We start from the raw sequence: 15,200 nt of genomic DNA, 5'->3' as shown, positions 1-15,200 counted from the left end.
GAGGGAGGAAGGAAGGAGGGAGAGAGGGCAAAGAAGGAAGAAAACAGAGGAAGGAAGGGAAGGAAGGAAGGAAGGAAGGAAGGAAGGAAGGAAGGAAGGAAGGAAGAAAGGAAGGAATGGGGAGGGAGAGAGGGAAGGAAGGAAGGGAGGGAGGGAATGGGGAGGGAAGGGAGGGAGGAATGAGGGAAGAAGGAGGGAGAGAGGGCAAAGAAGGAAGGAAGGAAGGAAGGAAGGAAGGAAGGAAGGAAGGAAGGAAGGAAGGAAGGAAGGAAGGAATGGGGAGGGAGGGAGGGAGGGAGGGAAGGGAAGGGAAGGGAAGGGAGGGGATTGTTAGGAGGAGCCTGGAGAAGAGGGACCATCACAGGGTCCGGAGATAGAAGGCAACAACTCCAAACAGTTGGAGTTGGACCAACAGTCGGTTCCTGAAGCCTGGCCAGATGCCGTGGGTCTGGCACGGAGCAATCTAGGAGGCTGCTGCCCTGGGGCAGCCACGTCTGATCAGCTCGAGAAAGATGGCACCCACCTGGCAAGCAAGCCGGCGCCAGGAAGGCATTCTTGGGTTTTGAGGCGTGAAGTTTCCAGAAATGGTTGACCAGCTGGGTAATAAAAGTGCACCCTTCTCCTTCCACGACCTTCGTAGCCTCCTGACATTCTTCGCCGCTTTCTGAGAATGTAAGGAAAGCTTTTTAGCTGAGCAGCTGGATCCCACCACCCCAAGCCCCCCAAAGGCACACCCTGTTCTCAAACAAACCCCACAACCACAACCCAACCCAGGAAGAGGACAGCCGGGTGCGCGTAGGGTGTGGACGTGTGTTCAAGCAGAGGGAGGAGCTTCGCCTACCTGCGTCCAGAGACGGAAACTTCGACTCCGTGAAATGGACCAGGTTGTTGGGCCGCATGATGGCGATGGAGCGGGCCGTGATGACCAGCCTCTGGAAAACCTCCGGCTCCATGTCCTTCCCTTCTTTGTTAGAGGTGCTGAGGTACTGGATGGCTTTGCTCAACAGGGCCTGATCCTGCAGGGACAGACGGTGCAAAAGGAAAGAGCTGAATCAGTCACGCTCAGGTCCCCCCACAGATCGGGCTCTTCAGACCTGGCCCTTTGATGACTGGTGGACTTCAACTCCCAGAAGTCCTCAGCCAGGCACGCGTGCCTGGCTGAGGACTTCTGGGAGTTGAAGTCCACCAGTCATCAAAGGGCCAAGTTGGAAGAGCCCTGCCATAGATCCCTATTGGGACACTGCCATTCTGATGGGAACCTCGGGGCTGTCCTATGACATAATGCATTTTGCTTTGTTCCTCCTTTGCTTTGAGGCATCTTCCTAGGAATTGGGGCGTGGTGGGGAGGGATCTGCTTTGTCTCAGCTCTGGAGAAGCAAGGACACGGTGCCTGGGAAAGATTTCTTATCCCCTTCCCCGCCTGGAATTCTCAGCACACTTCGCCCCTCTGGACTGGCTGCAAATGGACTGGGCAGCTGGGAGGGGTTTTGAACAATGGGGTTCGACCTAATGCCGGGCTCTTCAAACTTGGCCCTTTTCTGACTTGTGGATTTCCACTCTCAGAATTCTGCAAAAGGGCCAAGTTTGAAGAGCCTGACCTTAATGCTTTTGCACGGGAACTTCAGATCCTGCCTGCTTTCTCTGCAATCACTTTCTCTCGATAAAAGCTCCTTGTGTTGAAATGCTGCCTGCTTCAAGAGTTGAAGGGAATGGCTGAGATGAGGCCTTCCTCACAAAGCTGTGCTCACCTGATGCCACAACACCAGTGCCAGCAGGGGTGCTCTCTCTTTTTCCCTGGAGTTGGGCTGGGAGTGTGTGTGTGTGTGTGTGTGTGTGTGTGTGTGTGTGTGTGTGTGTGTTGGGACACCTGACCTTTCATCCGGAAGGAGGCTGAAAGGCCTTCATTCCCCCAGCCCAGGGGTAGGCAACATTGGCTCTTTTATGACTCATGGACTTCAACTCGTAGAATCCCTGAGCCAGCCTGGCTGAGCTTGGAAACCTCTCCCTTTCCCCTCAGCATGGCTGGCTCAGGAATTCTGAGAGTTGAAGTCCACGAGTCATAAAAGAGCCAAGGGTGCCTATCCCTGCCCAAGCCGCACGCGGAAACCGAGGCAAGGCCTGCTAAGCATCTCCCGAATTCCCCCGGGACTCTGCGGGACAGCAAACGGAAGGATCTGGGATGCCGTGCCGGGAAGGAAACTGGCTTTGCTTACCTTGTGGTTGTGGTAAGCCGAGCGGCTGGCATGGAGGCTGGCCAAGAGGCTCTTGGTCTGCTGCTGGACGCTGGAAGGGGCTGGTGTGGAGAGAAGCATGGTGGCCAACTCTTGTGTGGCAGCCTTGGTTTTCTCCTGCAGGCGAACGATCCCAGTCAGGCTGTGCTTGCTTTGGGGATTGGGAAGGCCCCCCCACGCAAGAAGGGAGAATGCCACGGCCTGCTCAGACCCGGGAGTGGGGGGCTGCCTTTCTGAATTTTAATTTGGATGGAGGACCAGGAGCTCATTTCTGGACAAAACTCTGCTTCAGCACAATGGTCCGAGGAGTCAGCGCCTCCCAAGCATCCAGGTACCGCTGTTCTCTTCCCACACCTCCCTCCCCACAACCCTAACCCCACCCCACCCTCCCCACAGCAAAGGGAACTTGCCTTCTCGTTGCCTGGCCCGACGGCAAACCAACTTTCCAGGGCTTCTAAAGAACTCACGACTAGCCTGCAGGAGATAAATAGAAGAGGGCGGGTCAGAAATGGCTCGACACGAGAGCCCCAGGTGGCTGGGGAAGAAAAGCGGGGAGTAGTCGGGGATGCCAAACCCTTTGCTCTCTCTCTCTCCCCCCCCCACCCCCTCCCCGCCCGCCCCAGTGCAGAGAAAAGGAATAAAAGCAAAGAGCTGCTGCAGGCACCATGCAGGTCCAGGGCAATCTGGCTCGTTTTCGGAAAAACTCAGGGCTGTTTTAGGGCAGACCTCTAGCCCCTGATGGGGTGACGGTGGTGGGGATCAGCCAACTGTCAGAAACTTGTTTTCTCCAGAGAAAACACAAAGACGTGGATGCCTGGGGATCTATTACATCAGCAGCGTGATTAATATTTATATGTTACTTATATGTAAGGGCGCAGGTCTATACCTATGCTGTATATAGTGTGTTTTCAAGGTGTGTTATGTAACATGTGAGAGCAAGCAACTAAATTTCGCTTTTAATGTGTGCCGTTGTGCCCACAGGGAAAAAAATGACAATAAAGGTTATCTTATCTTATCTTATCTTATCTTATCTTATCTTATCTTAACTTAACTTATCTAATCGGCCTGTTGTCAGCGCTGCTAACATTGGATGTTCTTGCTTTGACAACATATGGAGATGCAGCCTTTTTCTCTCTTATGCTTTACTCTTAGAATTAGATGATGCTGGGGGGGGGGGAGGAGGAATGTGATGGGAGTTAGTTAGAGTAACAATATTGTAATAGTGTGTGAATTCAGGGCTTTTGAAATAAGAGATGATAAGGAATGGCGGGTTGGAGTAAAGGAGAGAAAGCCTGCATTTCAAACTAATTGGAGAATGTGATTTATGACTGTTAGTTAGAGGACGGAATTGTACTTTGATACTATGGGCTTAGGGGAAGGAAGTCAGATTTTGGCTTGGCCTATGTACCTGCCGATGGGTTGCTACTCGAATAAAAGATTGTTTAAGGTAAACAATGCCTCGAAGTTCTTTGAAGAGTTTCATCTGTCGGAACCATGACACCTATCTTATTCTTAATAAACCCAGTCTGACTTAATTATGCACAATGGGTGAGAAAGCAGTGACTCTGGGTGAGCTACTCTAAACTCTTCCAAGCTATCACTGTCAGGCTGATGATTTTCTAGTTCTCTGGATTCTACTTTGGAGCAGAAGGCAAAGACGCCCACAACAATTCTAGGTCTCACTTGCTCTTCCGCTCGTTGTCCCAAAGGTGCTTTCCAAAAGGACTTTCTTGGGTCTCCCCCCCCCCCGAAAACATTTTTCTTCTCATCCACGGAGCTTCCTCACTTCTGAGTTAACTAAGTTAGAGGCTTCTTGGATGAGAAGGGAAACGTTTTCAAGGGGGGGGGGAGAAACCCAACGAAGAAGTCCAGGTGCCTTTGAAGGAAAAGCCCCTTCGGGACAACCATTTCCCGTAGATATTCTGCTTATTTAACTTGGATCTCTTGACCACATCAGCAATTCCATTCTTTTGGGCTGCTGAGAGGGATGGATTTTTTTAAAGGATGCATCCCAGCTGAGCCTCCTTTGCAATGTCCCCCCCCCTGCTTTGGAACGATTGGTGTGTCTTTTATCTACAAGGTTCCAATTTTGAGTTAATCCCTTCCAGCCTTCCCTGTGCGTATCAGCCAGGAAAGAGCCCTGCCGAAGGGAGAAAAGCAGAACAGACCCAACAAGCAGTTCAGTGAGTTCCCAGTTTTAAGATGGCTCAAATCTTCTTCATCTAGCACAGTGGTTCTCAACCTTTTTAATGCCGCGACCCCCCAACTGGTCATAAGTCGAGGACTACTCAACCGGTCGTAAGTCGAGGACTACTCAACTGGTGCAGCAACGTTTGCAGAATGGGACTTTTGGCGGGCTCAGCAGGGCAGAGACAGCCTGGACAATTCCTATTGGCTTTGGAAAGCCAATAGAATTAGACTCTATTCAAGAGAGTCTATTCGATTGGCTTTCAAAAGCCAATAGAATAAGAGGGAGGAGCACAGCTAAGGAGAAGGGGGAAAAAATGGCGAACTGCGTTGTTTGGCGACCCCCGTGAAATGGTCGTTCGACCCCGAATAGGGTCCTGACCCACAGGTTGAGAACCACTGATCTAGCAAGCATTTGAAACAAGCTGTGAAAAACAACTTACAAAAAGGGATCTCCTTCTAGGTCAGGGGTAGGCCACTTTGGCCCTTTTATGACTCGTGGACTACAGCTCCCAGAATTCCTGAGCCAGCATGGGGGAACTATGGCCCCCTCATGACTCGTGGACTTCAACTCCCAGAATTCCTAAGCCAGCATGGGGGAATTATGGCCCCTTCATGACTTGTGGACTTCAACTCCCAGAATTCCTGAGCCAGCCTGGCTCAGCTCGGAAACCTCTCCCTTTCCCCTCAGCATGGCTGCTCAGGAATTCTGGGAGTTGAAGTCCACGAGTCGTAAAAGAGCCAAGTTTGAAGACCCCTGTCTTAAATCTAACAAACAAAATGGAGGCTGGCTGAGGAATTCTGGGAGTTGAAGTCCACGAGTCATCAAAGAGCCGAGGTTAACTACCTCTGTACTAGGTTAAAAAAAAAACAAAAAACCCAGAAAGGATGTGAGCCAGAAAAACAAACAGAGTTAGCATGTCCCTTTTTGGGGCGTATCTCAGGGACTTCGTTCACACAACACACAGGCAAGTTGCAGGTTCACCCCATCTCACCCTTCCCAAAAGCTGGTCAAGCTCTGCCCTTCGTTTTTTGGTTTTTAGCCTAGATGGCAGGCAACAGTTAGCCAGGATCAGAGAGACCCAGAGGGAAGCTAAGCAGGAAAACGGACAGCTGAGTTTTTTCTCCCCCCCCCCTTTTTTTTGCTAACTTAATCTGCCATGCAAGGGACCCCTGTTATTAAGCAGCGCGGTGGAGAATAATTATTTAAAAATCCCCAACCAACCAACCAACCAACTGTACGTATGAACACGCGCACGGGGGAAAAAAACCAGCCAGGGGGATGGAAGCAGTGGGCAGCCGTCTCTGTCACCCAAAACTATTCGTGCAGAGAGAGGCAGGATACTGACCGGTCCAAGGTGGTTAAGGACTCAGTTTCAGAACTTTTTTTGGGGGGGGGAGCGAAAGGAAAGGGGGGGGGAGGAGAAAAACAATACAGGCAGATATAAATAAAAAGATACGAAGCTCACAGAGCCAGAATTGAGAAAGACACATCCTAAGAGCAACTCAACAAAGGAAGGGAGTCGGCAAACTAAACGGAGCTGGGAATTGGGGAGGGGGGAGAAGGAAGGGAGGCGCGTGGACAAAACTGGACCCAAATAAAAGTGTATTTCTTTGAGAATGGCTCAAATTCCTTTATTTCCAAAGCAGTGAAGAGAAGCTTCTAAGGCGGAGCCCCCCAACCTTTGGGGCACCGGGGACCGGTTCCGTGGAGAGAGGTTTTTCCACGGACTGGAGGGTGCGTGGTTTTGTACGCTGCCTGCATCCCACAGATGGGGCTTTGCGTGTTTGTGCGGACCGGTTGCTGGCATGCTGCGGCCCAGTACCGGGGGTTGGGGACCCCTGCTCTAGGGGGAAGCTGAGCAGGGGGGCTGGAAGACACTGCCAATCCTAACAAACTTTGCTCAACATGCCCACTTCTGCAGGAACCCTTAGAAGGCTGAGCTTGGCTTGCTGAGAATTTGACTTCTTTTCCCGGTCTGTAACTATCCGGACTGTATGGATTTAACGTTATGGGGCTCAGCTGGCTGAACTCTACGCCATGGACAATTCCGTGGGAGTAAAACTGAGCCTCTTGATCCTTGCCAAGGAGCTAGATTTCATGGCCCACGGTGCGAAACAGAGCTGGCTGCAGAATTTCAGCAAGTAAACATTCAGCTCCCAAAGAAAAAAATCCAGCCAGACCCTGACCTTGTCAAAGTGGTCTGGAGGGCGCCAGCTAAGGATGCCGCCCAGACTCACCTTGGAGAGGAGATGGGTGGCACAGAACTTAAATAAATAAATAAATGGGGGTGGGGGAGGGTGGGGGACAAGTGGCAGAGCCAGTCCTCAACCATTCAACCACAAGCCACTCAAGATCACATCTGACAGACAGATGCCAAGTCAGATCCTCCCCGTGGCCCTGGAATCCTGCAGTGAATCTTGGAGAGAGAGAGAAAGACATCCAGGAAAATTAGCTTCCTGAGTCACGGTGAATTTTTGAGTCCTCAAGTGCCACTAAGACGCTGCGCTCTGTGCAAATCTCCAGTGGCTGAGAGTTCCAAAGCTGGTGCTGCTCAGTGCAGCCTCTTGAAAGATGCTTCCCGGAAACATTGGAAAAAACATGTATGTTTCCAAGGGAAGATGCCTCTCCAGCACGTTGAACAGACTTTTCCTGGACCTCAGGAATGAAGTCAACATGAAATATTTACACGTGCAGAACAGAAACCCACTGGGGACGAAGTGGGGGGTCTCCACGCCAGCTCCACACGCCCCGTTTTCAGATTTTCTTCTTGAACCGCCCCCTTCCTTTCCTTCTCCATTAAACAAAAAAGCAAAACTCAAGCGAGCAAAGTTCCTCCTGCAAGGTAGTCCACCTCTTCCTGACTGAGATTTCTTTGCCTCAAAACTGCCCTGGAGGAAAAAAAGCTGAGCCTTCTCAGGAGGGAATGAACAGGGGAGGCTTAAAAAGCAAAGAGAGAACTTAAGGGGGAGGAAGGGGGGGCACAGGAGCTACAAACAGCAGGTGGATGGTGTATCCTGGACAGAGAGCAGGCTGGGCATAGACCAGTGTTTCTCAACCTTGACCATTTTAAGGCACGTGGACTTCAACTCCCAGAATTCCACAGCCAGCATTGCTGGCTGTGGAATTCTGGGAGTTGAAGTCCACATGCCTTAAAATGGTCAAGGTTGAGAAACACTGGCATAGACTGTCTGCCCCCACGTCTCCAAAACACACGTGCAAAAACAGATGAGAAGTTGCTTAAAGCAGGGGTGTCTCATCTTCTCAACTTGGAGACTTGCGGACTTCAACTCCCACAATTCCCCAGCCAGTTGAAGTCCACAAAGTCTTAAAAGTTGCCAAGGTTGCCCCCCCCTCCCTTGCACGAAAAAACGCCCTGCGCGGCGGATATGCTAGAATTGATGTCCAATCTGGCCAGGAAGCAGCAGCAGCTCCACAGAGAGGAGCAGAATTTACAAACCAAACATCCGGCCGCGATTTACCTCTCCAGGACGGTGCCGCCCACGGCTGCAGGGGCCGCCGACTCCGTGTCCCCGTTCCCGTTCCCCTGATTCAGATTTGGGGGGCAGACGGTGCTCACGGATGCCGACGGGAAGTCCTCCGGGGGTTCGTCCGGCCAGCCAAACTGCTCCTTGGTCTTGCCGTAGATTTTGACGGCGTCCAGCATGGTGACTCCGGCCGGGTCCACAGAAGCCCCGACTGCAGTGGGGAAAAGAAGGGAGATCGGGTCAATCGGCCACGGAGCATCTTCCATCCACACCCCCCAGCCTGCGGGCCTTCTGGCATCTTTTCCAACGGCTGCTGCGGTTCATAAACCAAGATTATTGCTCGGCATCCTGACGCTCCACCAACAAGCCACCCTTCAACAAACTATAGCCGGCTGCGATGGGAAACCCCCTGCCAGCTCCAGAGACTTTGTTTGTGGCTGTCAGGTCTGCCATCTTCGGCTCTAGTGCCTCGCTGGCATCCTGGCACTAAAGGCTGGGGGGGGGGGGAAGGAGGACAAATGGGCAATAAAGCTGTATGGCAGTGGTTCTCAACCTGTGGGTCGGGACCCCATTTGGGGTCAAACGACCATTTCACGGGGGTCACCAAACAACGCAGTCCGCCATTTTTTCCCCCCTTTTCCTTAGCTGTGCTCCTCCCTTTTATTCTATTGGCTTTTGAAAGCCAATAGAATCGACTCTCTTGAATAGAGTCTAATTCTATTGGCTTTCCAAAGCCAATAGGGATTGTCCAGGCTGTCTCTGCCCTGCTGAGCCCGCTGAAAGTCCCATTCTGCAAACGGTGCTGCGCCATTTGAGTAGTCCTCGACTTACGACCGGTTGGGGGTCGCGGCATTAAAAAGGTTGAGAACCACTGCTGTATGGGGATGTGATGGGAAATAGGGAGGGGGATGACAGCTTGGCGAAGAACAGGGAAAGATGGAACCGGTTTGTGCCAGCGCTCAAGGCCGCTCAGCCTGAGACTGAATTGTGCCCCAAGCCTCTCAGCGTTCCCAAAAGAGCTAAAAGATTCTTCATTGGCTGAAGAGAGACTGGTCCTGGGGGGAGGGCTGGGGTGGGGGGAACAATCTGTGAGCTTTTCACGTGGGAAGTCTAGTTCTAGCCTGACTTTCCTGCAGCCAGCAGCCTCTAGCGAAAGGTCCTATCCCTTCATCCAAATTGCGCCGAGTGTCTTTCCTTCCTAAGGGACCGGGGCGGGTCTGGCACTGGCATCCACAAAGACGACACCAATCAGGGCTCTTACTGAAAAGGGTCAGCTTCTTGTCGGCCTGCAGCGCTTCCTCGCGGGTGAAGGGGAAATCGAACCACCGGGGGCGGCTGAGGTTGAGCTGCAAGGTGCGTCCGAAGACTTCCAGGTAGGAGGGGGCTCTCTCGATGGCTTGCGTCCCGATCTGGACCCGCATGCCGGTCATCACCATGGTGCTGTTGTTGTTGGTCACCTCGAGGGTGAAGCCGCCGGGCTACCGAGGAAGGACAGGCGCTGCTTCAAGAGGCAGGAAGGGCCAGGGGCTCGGCCTCTCCTCCCGCCAGCGGCCGGGGGGGGGGCTTCCTTGCCAGCGCTGAACCTCTGCCGGGTCCTACCTTGGTGTTGGCCACGTACATGCCGGTGGAGTTGAGACGGTGCTTGATCTGCTGGGCGTTGTAGACCTGCAGGAGGTCGTTGCCCCCAAACTCCACGTCCGTCAGCTGCTGGTTGTGCTCAAAGAAGTCGATGGGGAAGTTCACCTGGGTGGAGGTGCGTGTGGCTGGAGGGGAAGGGAGGCGACAGAACCGGACGTGAGGCAGAGAGGGGAGCCAGGGGACCAACCGTGGCTGCTCTCTCGTGAAATTCAGCCTCCCCTCCTCGCAGGTCAAAACAATTGTGGTAAACAATCCCGGTTTACAACGTAACCCAGAGGCCTGTCTTTCTCCTGCTCCCTCCTTCCTCGTTACTCTCGCTGCCTTCCCTGTCTTCAGTTTGAGACTGAGAGCAAAAGGGCTGGCCGACAGGAAACATAAACCATGAAAACAATGTGAGATTCGATGTAAATAGCGGTGATGAGAGAATTCGCGTACAAGGGAGCAAAGCCATGTGATGGAGGAGGAGAAGGGAGGGAGGGAGGGAGAGGAGGAAGGAGAGGAGCGAAAGGGAGGGATAGAGGGAGGAGGAGGAGGAAAAGGGTGGGAGGAAGATGGAGGAAGAAGAGGGAGGGAGGGAATGAGGAAGGAAAGAAGAGGAAGAGGAGGAAAAGGAGAGGGAGGGAGGAAAAGAGGGAGACAAGAGAAAGAGGGAGAGAAGAGGAAAAGGGGGAGGGAGGAGAGAGAAGGAGGGAGAGAGGAGGCTTAAGGGGAGGAAGGAGAGAGGAAGAAAAGGGAGGGATAGAGGAACAAGAGAGGAGGAACAAGAGGAAAAGGGAGGAAGGAAGGAAGGAAAAGAGAGGAGGAAGAGAAGGGAAAGGAGGGGGAGGGGGAAAGTGAGGAGGAAGAAAAGGGAGGGAGGGAGGAAAGAGAGATGAGAAGGAGAGAGACAAGAGGAGGAAGAGGATAAAGGAGGGAGAGAGGAGGAAGGGAGGGATAGAAGGAGAGAGGAGGAGAAGCAACCGTCCGCCCGACGTCCAGAGCCCACCTGACCTGGCGGCGACTTACGCAGGGCGGCCGCTTTGCGCTTCCGCACGGGCTTCATGATGCTGACCACGCTGCTGGGCTGCAGGGCGGGCTGGAGCCAGTGGGAGGTGTTCTCCACGTTGGCCATGTAGATGCGCAGGCTGCCGTCCTCGCAGAGCAGGATCATGGTGGTCCGCTGCTGCTCGTTGCAGGCCGTGTGCCGGATGGCCACCATGTCTTGGATCTGGCACAGGAAGGGCACACTTCCAGGGGGAGGCCTCGGGGAGGGGGAGGGCAGCCTCGGAGGCTCAGCAGGGGTTCTGCCCCCCCCCCAGGGAAACCTGAATAGAATTCCCCCATCCCCTTGGCTCAGAGAGCGGGATGTTCCTTTGCCAATGTCGATTCGGCGAGCCTCTGGCCCTGCGGTTCTCAGACTGCTTTGGGACCCTCCCCCCTCCGTCGCTCACCTCCCGGCTTCCAGGGAAGCCCCCTCCCCAAAGGCCGGCCTTGCCGGACGCACCTTGGCTTTAGCCGGCAAGGTCTTAATCTCCTGGATGAGGAAGGTGTCCGGCTTCACCATGATGACCAGAGGGACGCCGGTCGTCTGTTGCACGCAGCACAGCAGCCCCGGGTGGTTCATGACTTCGGACCACTGGCAGAGGGCCGGGGAGGTCTTGCTGCCCCCCCCGTTGGAGCTGGAAGAAAGGGAGGCCTGGGGGGGTTAACCTGGGGCAGCTACCAGCCATTTGCAGTCCTCCGCTTGCGATGCTTCGTTCAGAGTTAAACGGCATTGGGGAAAAAAGTTACTCTGGACCATTTTTTTTCCCCCCACAGGTTTAACCTTTGCAGCATCCCCAATGGTCACCTTCGGACGCTTGGCAACTGGTTCACTGTTACGACGTGGTTGTCATGTCCCGGGGATCACAGAATCCCCCTTTTGCGACTTTCTCTACAACGGGGAAGCCGGGTTCACGAAAGAACTGGGTGACTAGCTGATCAAACTGCGGCGACTCGCTTAACAACGGAGGTGAGAAAGGTCATAGAAAAGGGATAAAGAGCCGAGGTGGCGCAGCAGTTAGGGTGCAGTACTGCAGGCCACTTTAGCTGACTGTGTTCAGCAGGTCAGCGGTTCAAATCTCACCGGCTCAAGGTGGACTCAGCCTTCCATCCTTCCGAGGTAGGTAAAATGAGGACCCAGATTGTTGGGGGCAATGTCAATATATATATACATTGCTTACTGGTGTACACCGCTTAGAGAGTGCTTGCACTTAAAAGCGGTATATAAGTCTCATAAATAAATAAATAAATAAATAAAACTCCCTTAACAAGGGAAAACTGGGGGGCCCAATTGTGCTCGTAGGTCGAGGACTGTTTGTACGAGACCTTCCCAAAGTGTCTAATGTAAGGACCCACCCCACTTTGCATCTTAAGAAGGCAGAACTCTTGGAATAGTTCTTCCAACAGGCATCTTTTATTAAAAGAAAATGGTTGCAGGCGTTCTAGACAGGACTTGGGGTCCAAGCTCTCCCATTCGAGGTTTTAAGGGGTTCCCCAGTAGCCCCACCCAATCACCCCCTTCTTCCAGCGACAGTCTCAGGCATTACACTCCCACCCTTTTCCTTACTGCCGGCTGGAGGGAGACTTCAGAGAGGATTAGATGAAAGGTAATAGCCCCATTGTTATGGTTAGTTCTTTTTGCAATACACACAATCAGCTGCTTTGAAGTATACCGAAGGAAGTGAGGTCCATAAAGCCCCTTTATTCACCCCCTTCCCTTCCTCGTATGGCAGAATCCAGAGAAGGCAGAAATGGGGTTTTCTATAGTCGATAACTAGAGATGAAATATAATTGGATTCTGACATCTCTCCAAATTCTCCTTGGCTTTTCGGCATCCATCCCGACCCGCCGAGGGGACGGGGAGAGGGAGGGAGGGGGAGAGGGAAGGCCTCACCTCTTGATGTTGATGGGAAAGAGGTGCAGCACCTCCAAAGTAGCTCGGCTGATGGTGGCTGCAAAGGACTTCCCCTGGGAGTAGCTGAAGAAGAGCATCTGCAGGACGTGGGAGTAGTAGACGGAGACGCCACCCCCGGCCACCTGGCCGTTGCTGTCCTGCCAGGGACACAAGGCAGAAGAGGGCACGTGTGGGCTTCCCCAAACACCATCTCTGACTCCAAAAGGGGTCTCAGCCAACTCGCCACGGGACAAAAAGTCACAATATATGAAAGAAGTTTATGTCTAGGCCCCTCACCTCCTGGACATCAACTGTTTCTACCTTCCAAACAACGCTGTAGGGCAGGGGTCTTCCAACTTGGCCCTTTGAGGACTTGTGGACTTCAACTCCCAGAATTCCTCAGCCAGGCACGCGTGCCTGGCTGAGGAATTCTGGGAGTTGAAGTCCACAAGTCCTCAAAGGGCCAAGTTGGAAGACCCCTGGGTTAGGGCAGAACTACTAGACACAAGGATATTTTTCCCCACATGCTGTAACTCTGCTGAACAACTAATTCCCTACAACACTGACAAACTATCTAGTAAGGCTGTGTTACTATTCTTCTTCTCATCTTTCCTGTTACCTCCTTATGACTATAACTTTGTAGCTTGTATCTTGCGATTTATATTGTTTTATCCTGGTATGCTTTATGTTGATTGCTTATTTAGTATCCTATGACTATTGCTAAGTGTTGTAGCTTATGGTTTATGATGAATGTATTTTTACAATGACCATGATTGTGATTTATCACTTGCTGCTTGTATGCACACTGAGAGCTTCTGCACCAGAGATAAATTCCTTGTGTGTCCAATCACACTTGGCCAATAGAGAATTCTAATTCTAAAAATTCTAATTCTAATTCTAATTCCACTCCATTCTACTCCATTCTCAATAAAGATTCTATTCTATTCTATTCTATTCTATTCTATTCTATTCTATTCTATTCCATTCCATTCCATTCTACTCTATTCTTTCCATATTCTATTCTTTCCATATTCTATTCTTTCCGTATTCTATTCTATTCTATTCTCCATTTCTATTCTATTCTATTCTATTCTATTCTATAATCTGTCTATTCTATTCCATTCCATTCCATTTATTCTTTCCATATTCTATTCTTTCCATATTCTATTCTATATCATTCTATTCTCCATTTCTATTCTATTCTATTCTATTCTATTCTGTTCTACAATCTTTCTATTCTATTCTATTCCATTCCATTTCATTCTACTCTATTCTTTCCATATTCTGTTCTATGTTTTCCCTATTCTATTCTATTCTATTCTATTCTATTCTATTCTATTCTATTCTATTCTATTCTATTCTATTCTTGTCTAGTCTAGTCTAGTCTAATCTACAATCTGTCCATTCCATTCCATTCCATTCCTATTCTATTCTGTTCTGTTCTATTCCTGCTCTACTCTACTCTACTCTAAATGGTGGAATAGAATCATTAAAGGATGTGAAAGGAAGGTCAAAGTGAAATGTGAAGTAAAGTAAAATATTTTTTAAAAATTATCTTAAATAATTAAACAGGATTGTTGAATTGTCACACAGTGGGTTGCCCCATGGAGAGCTTGCCCGTGGGCCGAGTGGTCCCTTTCCTTCAAGGAAGCCCCGTTTTTTTAAAACCTGGAGGGGCTTCTGGAGAGGGCCGTGGGCGCGTGGAGGGAGGCGGCTGGATACCTTCAAGTCCTCATGGGTGACTTCAAGGACGTTGGTGACGTAGAAGGGGCCGTGCTGGGCGCTGCTGGCCTCCTCCATGAGCTGCAGGTAGATGTAGCCGGCGGAGGACATGATGACCACGATGTTCTTGCTCTCTTCGTTGAAGAGGAAGGTGATGTCCCGGATTTTGGAGCTCGGCAGCAGGAAGTAGAAGGTGGGGCTTAAGGCGTCCACCGAGAGGTCGTAGATCTGTGCAAGAGCAATAATGGCCCTTAGACTTATATACCGCTTCGTAGTGCTTTACAGGCCTCTCTAAGCGATTTACAAATAGCCTGTTGCCCCCCCCCCAACAATATGGGTCCTCAGAAGGATGGAAGGCTGAGTCAACCTTGAGCTGGTCAGAATCGAACTGCTGGCAATGGGCAGAGTCAGCCTGCAATGCTGCCTTCTCACCACTGTGCCACCACAGCTTGTAATGTAACATCCAATCAGCAACAGCAATAGCCCTTAGACTTATACACCGCTTCACAGGGCTTTACAGCTCCCTCTAAGCGGTTTAGAAAGTCAGCCTCTTGCCCCCCAACAATCTGGGTTCTTATTTTACCGACCTCAGAAGGATGGAAGGCTGAGTCAACCTTGAGCCGGTGAGAATGAAACTGCCGAACTGCAGGCAGCCGGCAGGCAGCAGAATCAGCCTGCAGTACTGCATTCTAACCAGCAGGGCTCTTGTGGAAGGAAGGAAGGAAGGAAGGAAGGAAGGAAGGAAGGAAGGAAGGAAGGAAGGAAGGAAGGCGGGCGGGCATTGGGGGGAAGGGAAGACCAGGGAGGCCACCCCAGCTGTCCACGAAAGAGGCTCCGGAGGAGATCGGAGCGGAGAGAGAGGGGCAGGAGCTAGGCCAGCCTCCGCTGACCCTACCTTGACAAAGTCGGCGGTGACGATGGCCAGTTCCGTCTGGGATCCCGGGAGCCAGACCGCCTTGATGATGAAGTTGCCCGTGGCAAGCTGAGGGTGGAGCACTAGGTGATCCGAGACGGAGCCC

General features: G+C 51.7%; 1 protein-coding gene across 5 annotated transcripts in view; it reads right to left on the bottom strand.

The window, feature by feature from the left end:
- The window catches only part of UBR4 (ubiquitin protein ligase E3 component n-recognin 4), a 109,458-nt gene that overhangs the window by 51,742 nt on the left and 42,516 nt on the right, over nucleotides 1-15,200 (bottom strand). For 2 of the 5 annotated variants that reach the window (XM_039355042.1, XM_039355043.1), the window contains exons 42-54: nucleotides 15,077-15,200; nucleotides 14,182-14,409; nucleotides 12,460-12,617; nucleotides 11,029-11,203; nucleotides 10,536-10,752; nucleotides 9,507-9,670; nucleotides 9,169-9,385; nucleotides 7,902-8,118; nucleotides 5,768-5,800; nucleotides 2,642-2,705; nucleotides 2,214-2,348; nucleotides 842-1,016; nucleotides 524-664 (exon numbers count right to left, since the gene is read on the bottom strand). The exon at nucleotides 15,077-15,200 is cut by the window's right edge and continues 29 nt beyond it. In XM_039355042.1, the coding sequence (XP_039210976.1) occupies nucleotides 524-664; nucleotides 842-1,016; nucleotides 2,214-2,348; nucleotides 2,642-2,705; nucleotides 5,768-5,800; nucleotides 7,902-8,118; nucleotides 9,169-9,385; nucleotides 9,507-9,670; nucleotides 10,536-10,752; nucleotides 11,029-11,203; nucleotides 12,460-12,617; nucleotides 14,182-14,409; nucleotides 15,077-15,200 (2,048 nt within the window). The remainder of the gene's footprint in view (nucleotides 1-523; nucleotides 665-841; nucleotides 1,017-2,213; nucleotides 2,349-2,641; nucleotides 2,706-5,767; nucleotides 5,801-7,901; nucleotides 8,119-9,168; nucleotides 9,386-9,506; nucleotides 9,671-10,535; nucleotides 10,753-11,028; nucleotides 11,204-12,459; nucleotides 12,618-14,181; nucleotides 14,410-15,076) is intronic. The other 3 variants (XM_039355044.1, XM_039355046.1, XM_039355047.1) reach the window with 3 other exon arrangements.

The sequence above is a fragment of the Crotalus tigris genome, unplaced genomic scaffold, assembly GCF_016545835.1.
Source record: "Crotalus tigris isolate CLP2741 ecotype Arizona unplaced genomic scaffold, ASM1654583v1 scf7180000018590.67127310178:1205815, whole genome shotgun sequence".
In the NCBI taxonomy this organism is placed as follows: Eukaryota; Metazoa; Chordata; class Lepidosauria; order Squamata; family Viperidae; genus Crotalus; species Crotalus tigris.
The sequence above is the reverse complement of the archived record's forward strand: the minus strand, read 5'-3'. Positions and strand labels throughout refer to the sequence as shown.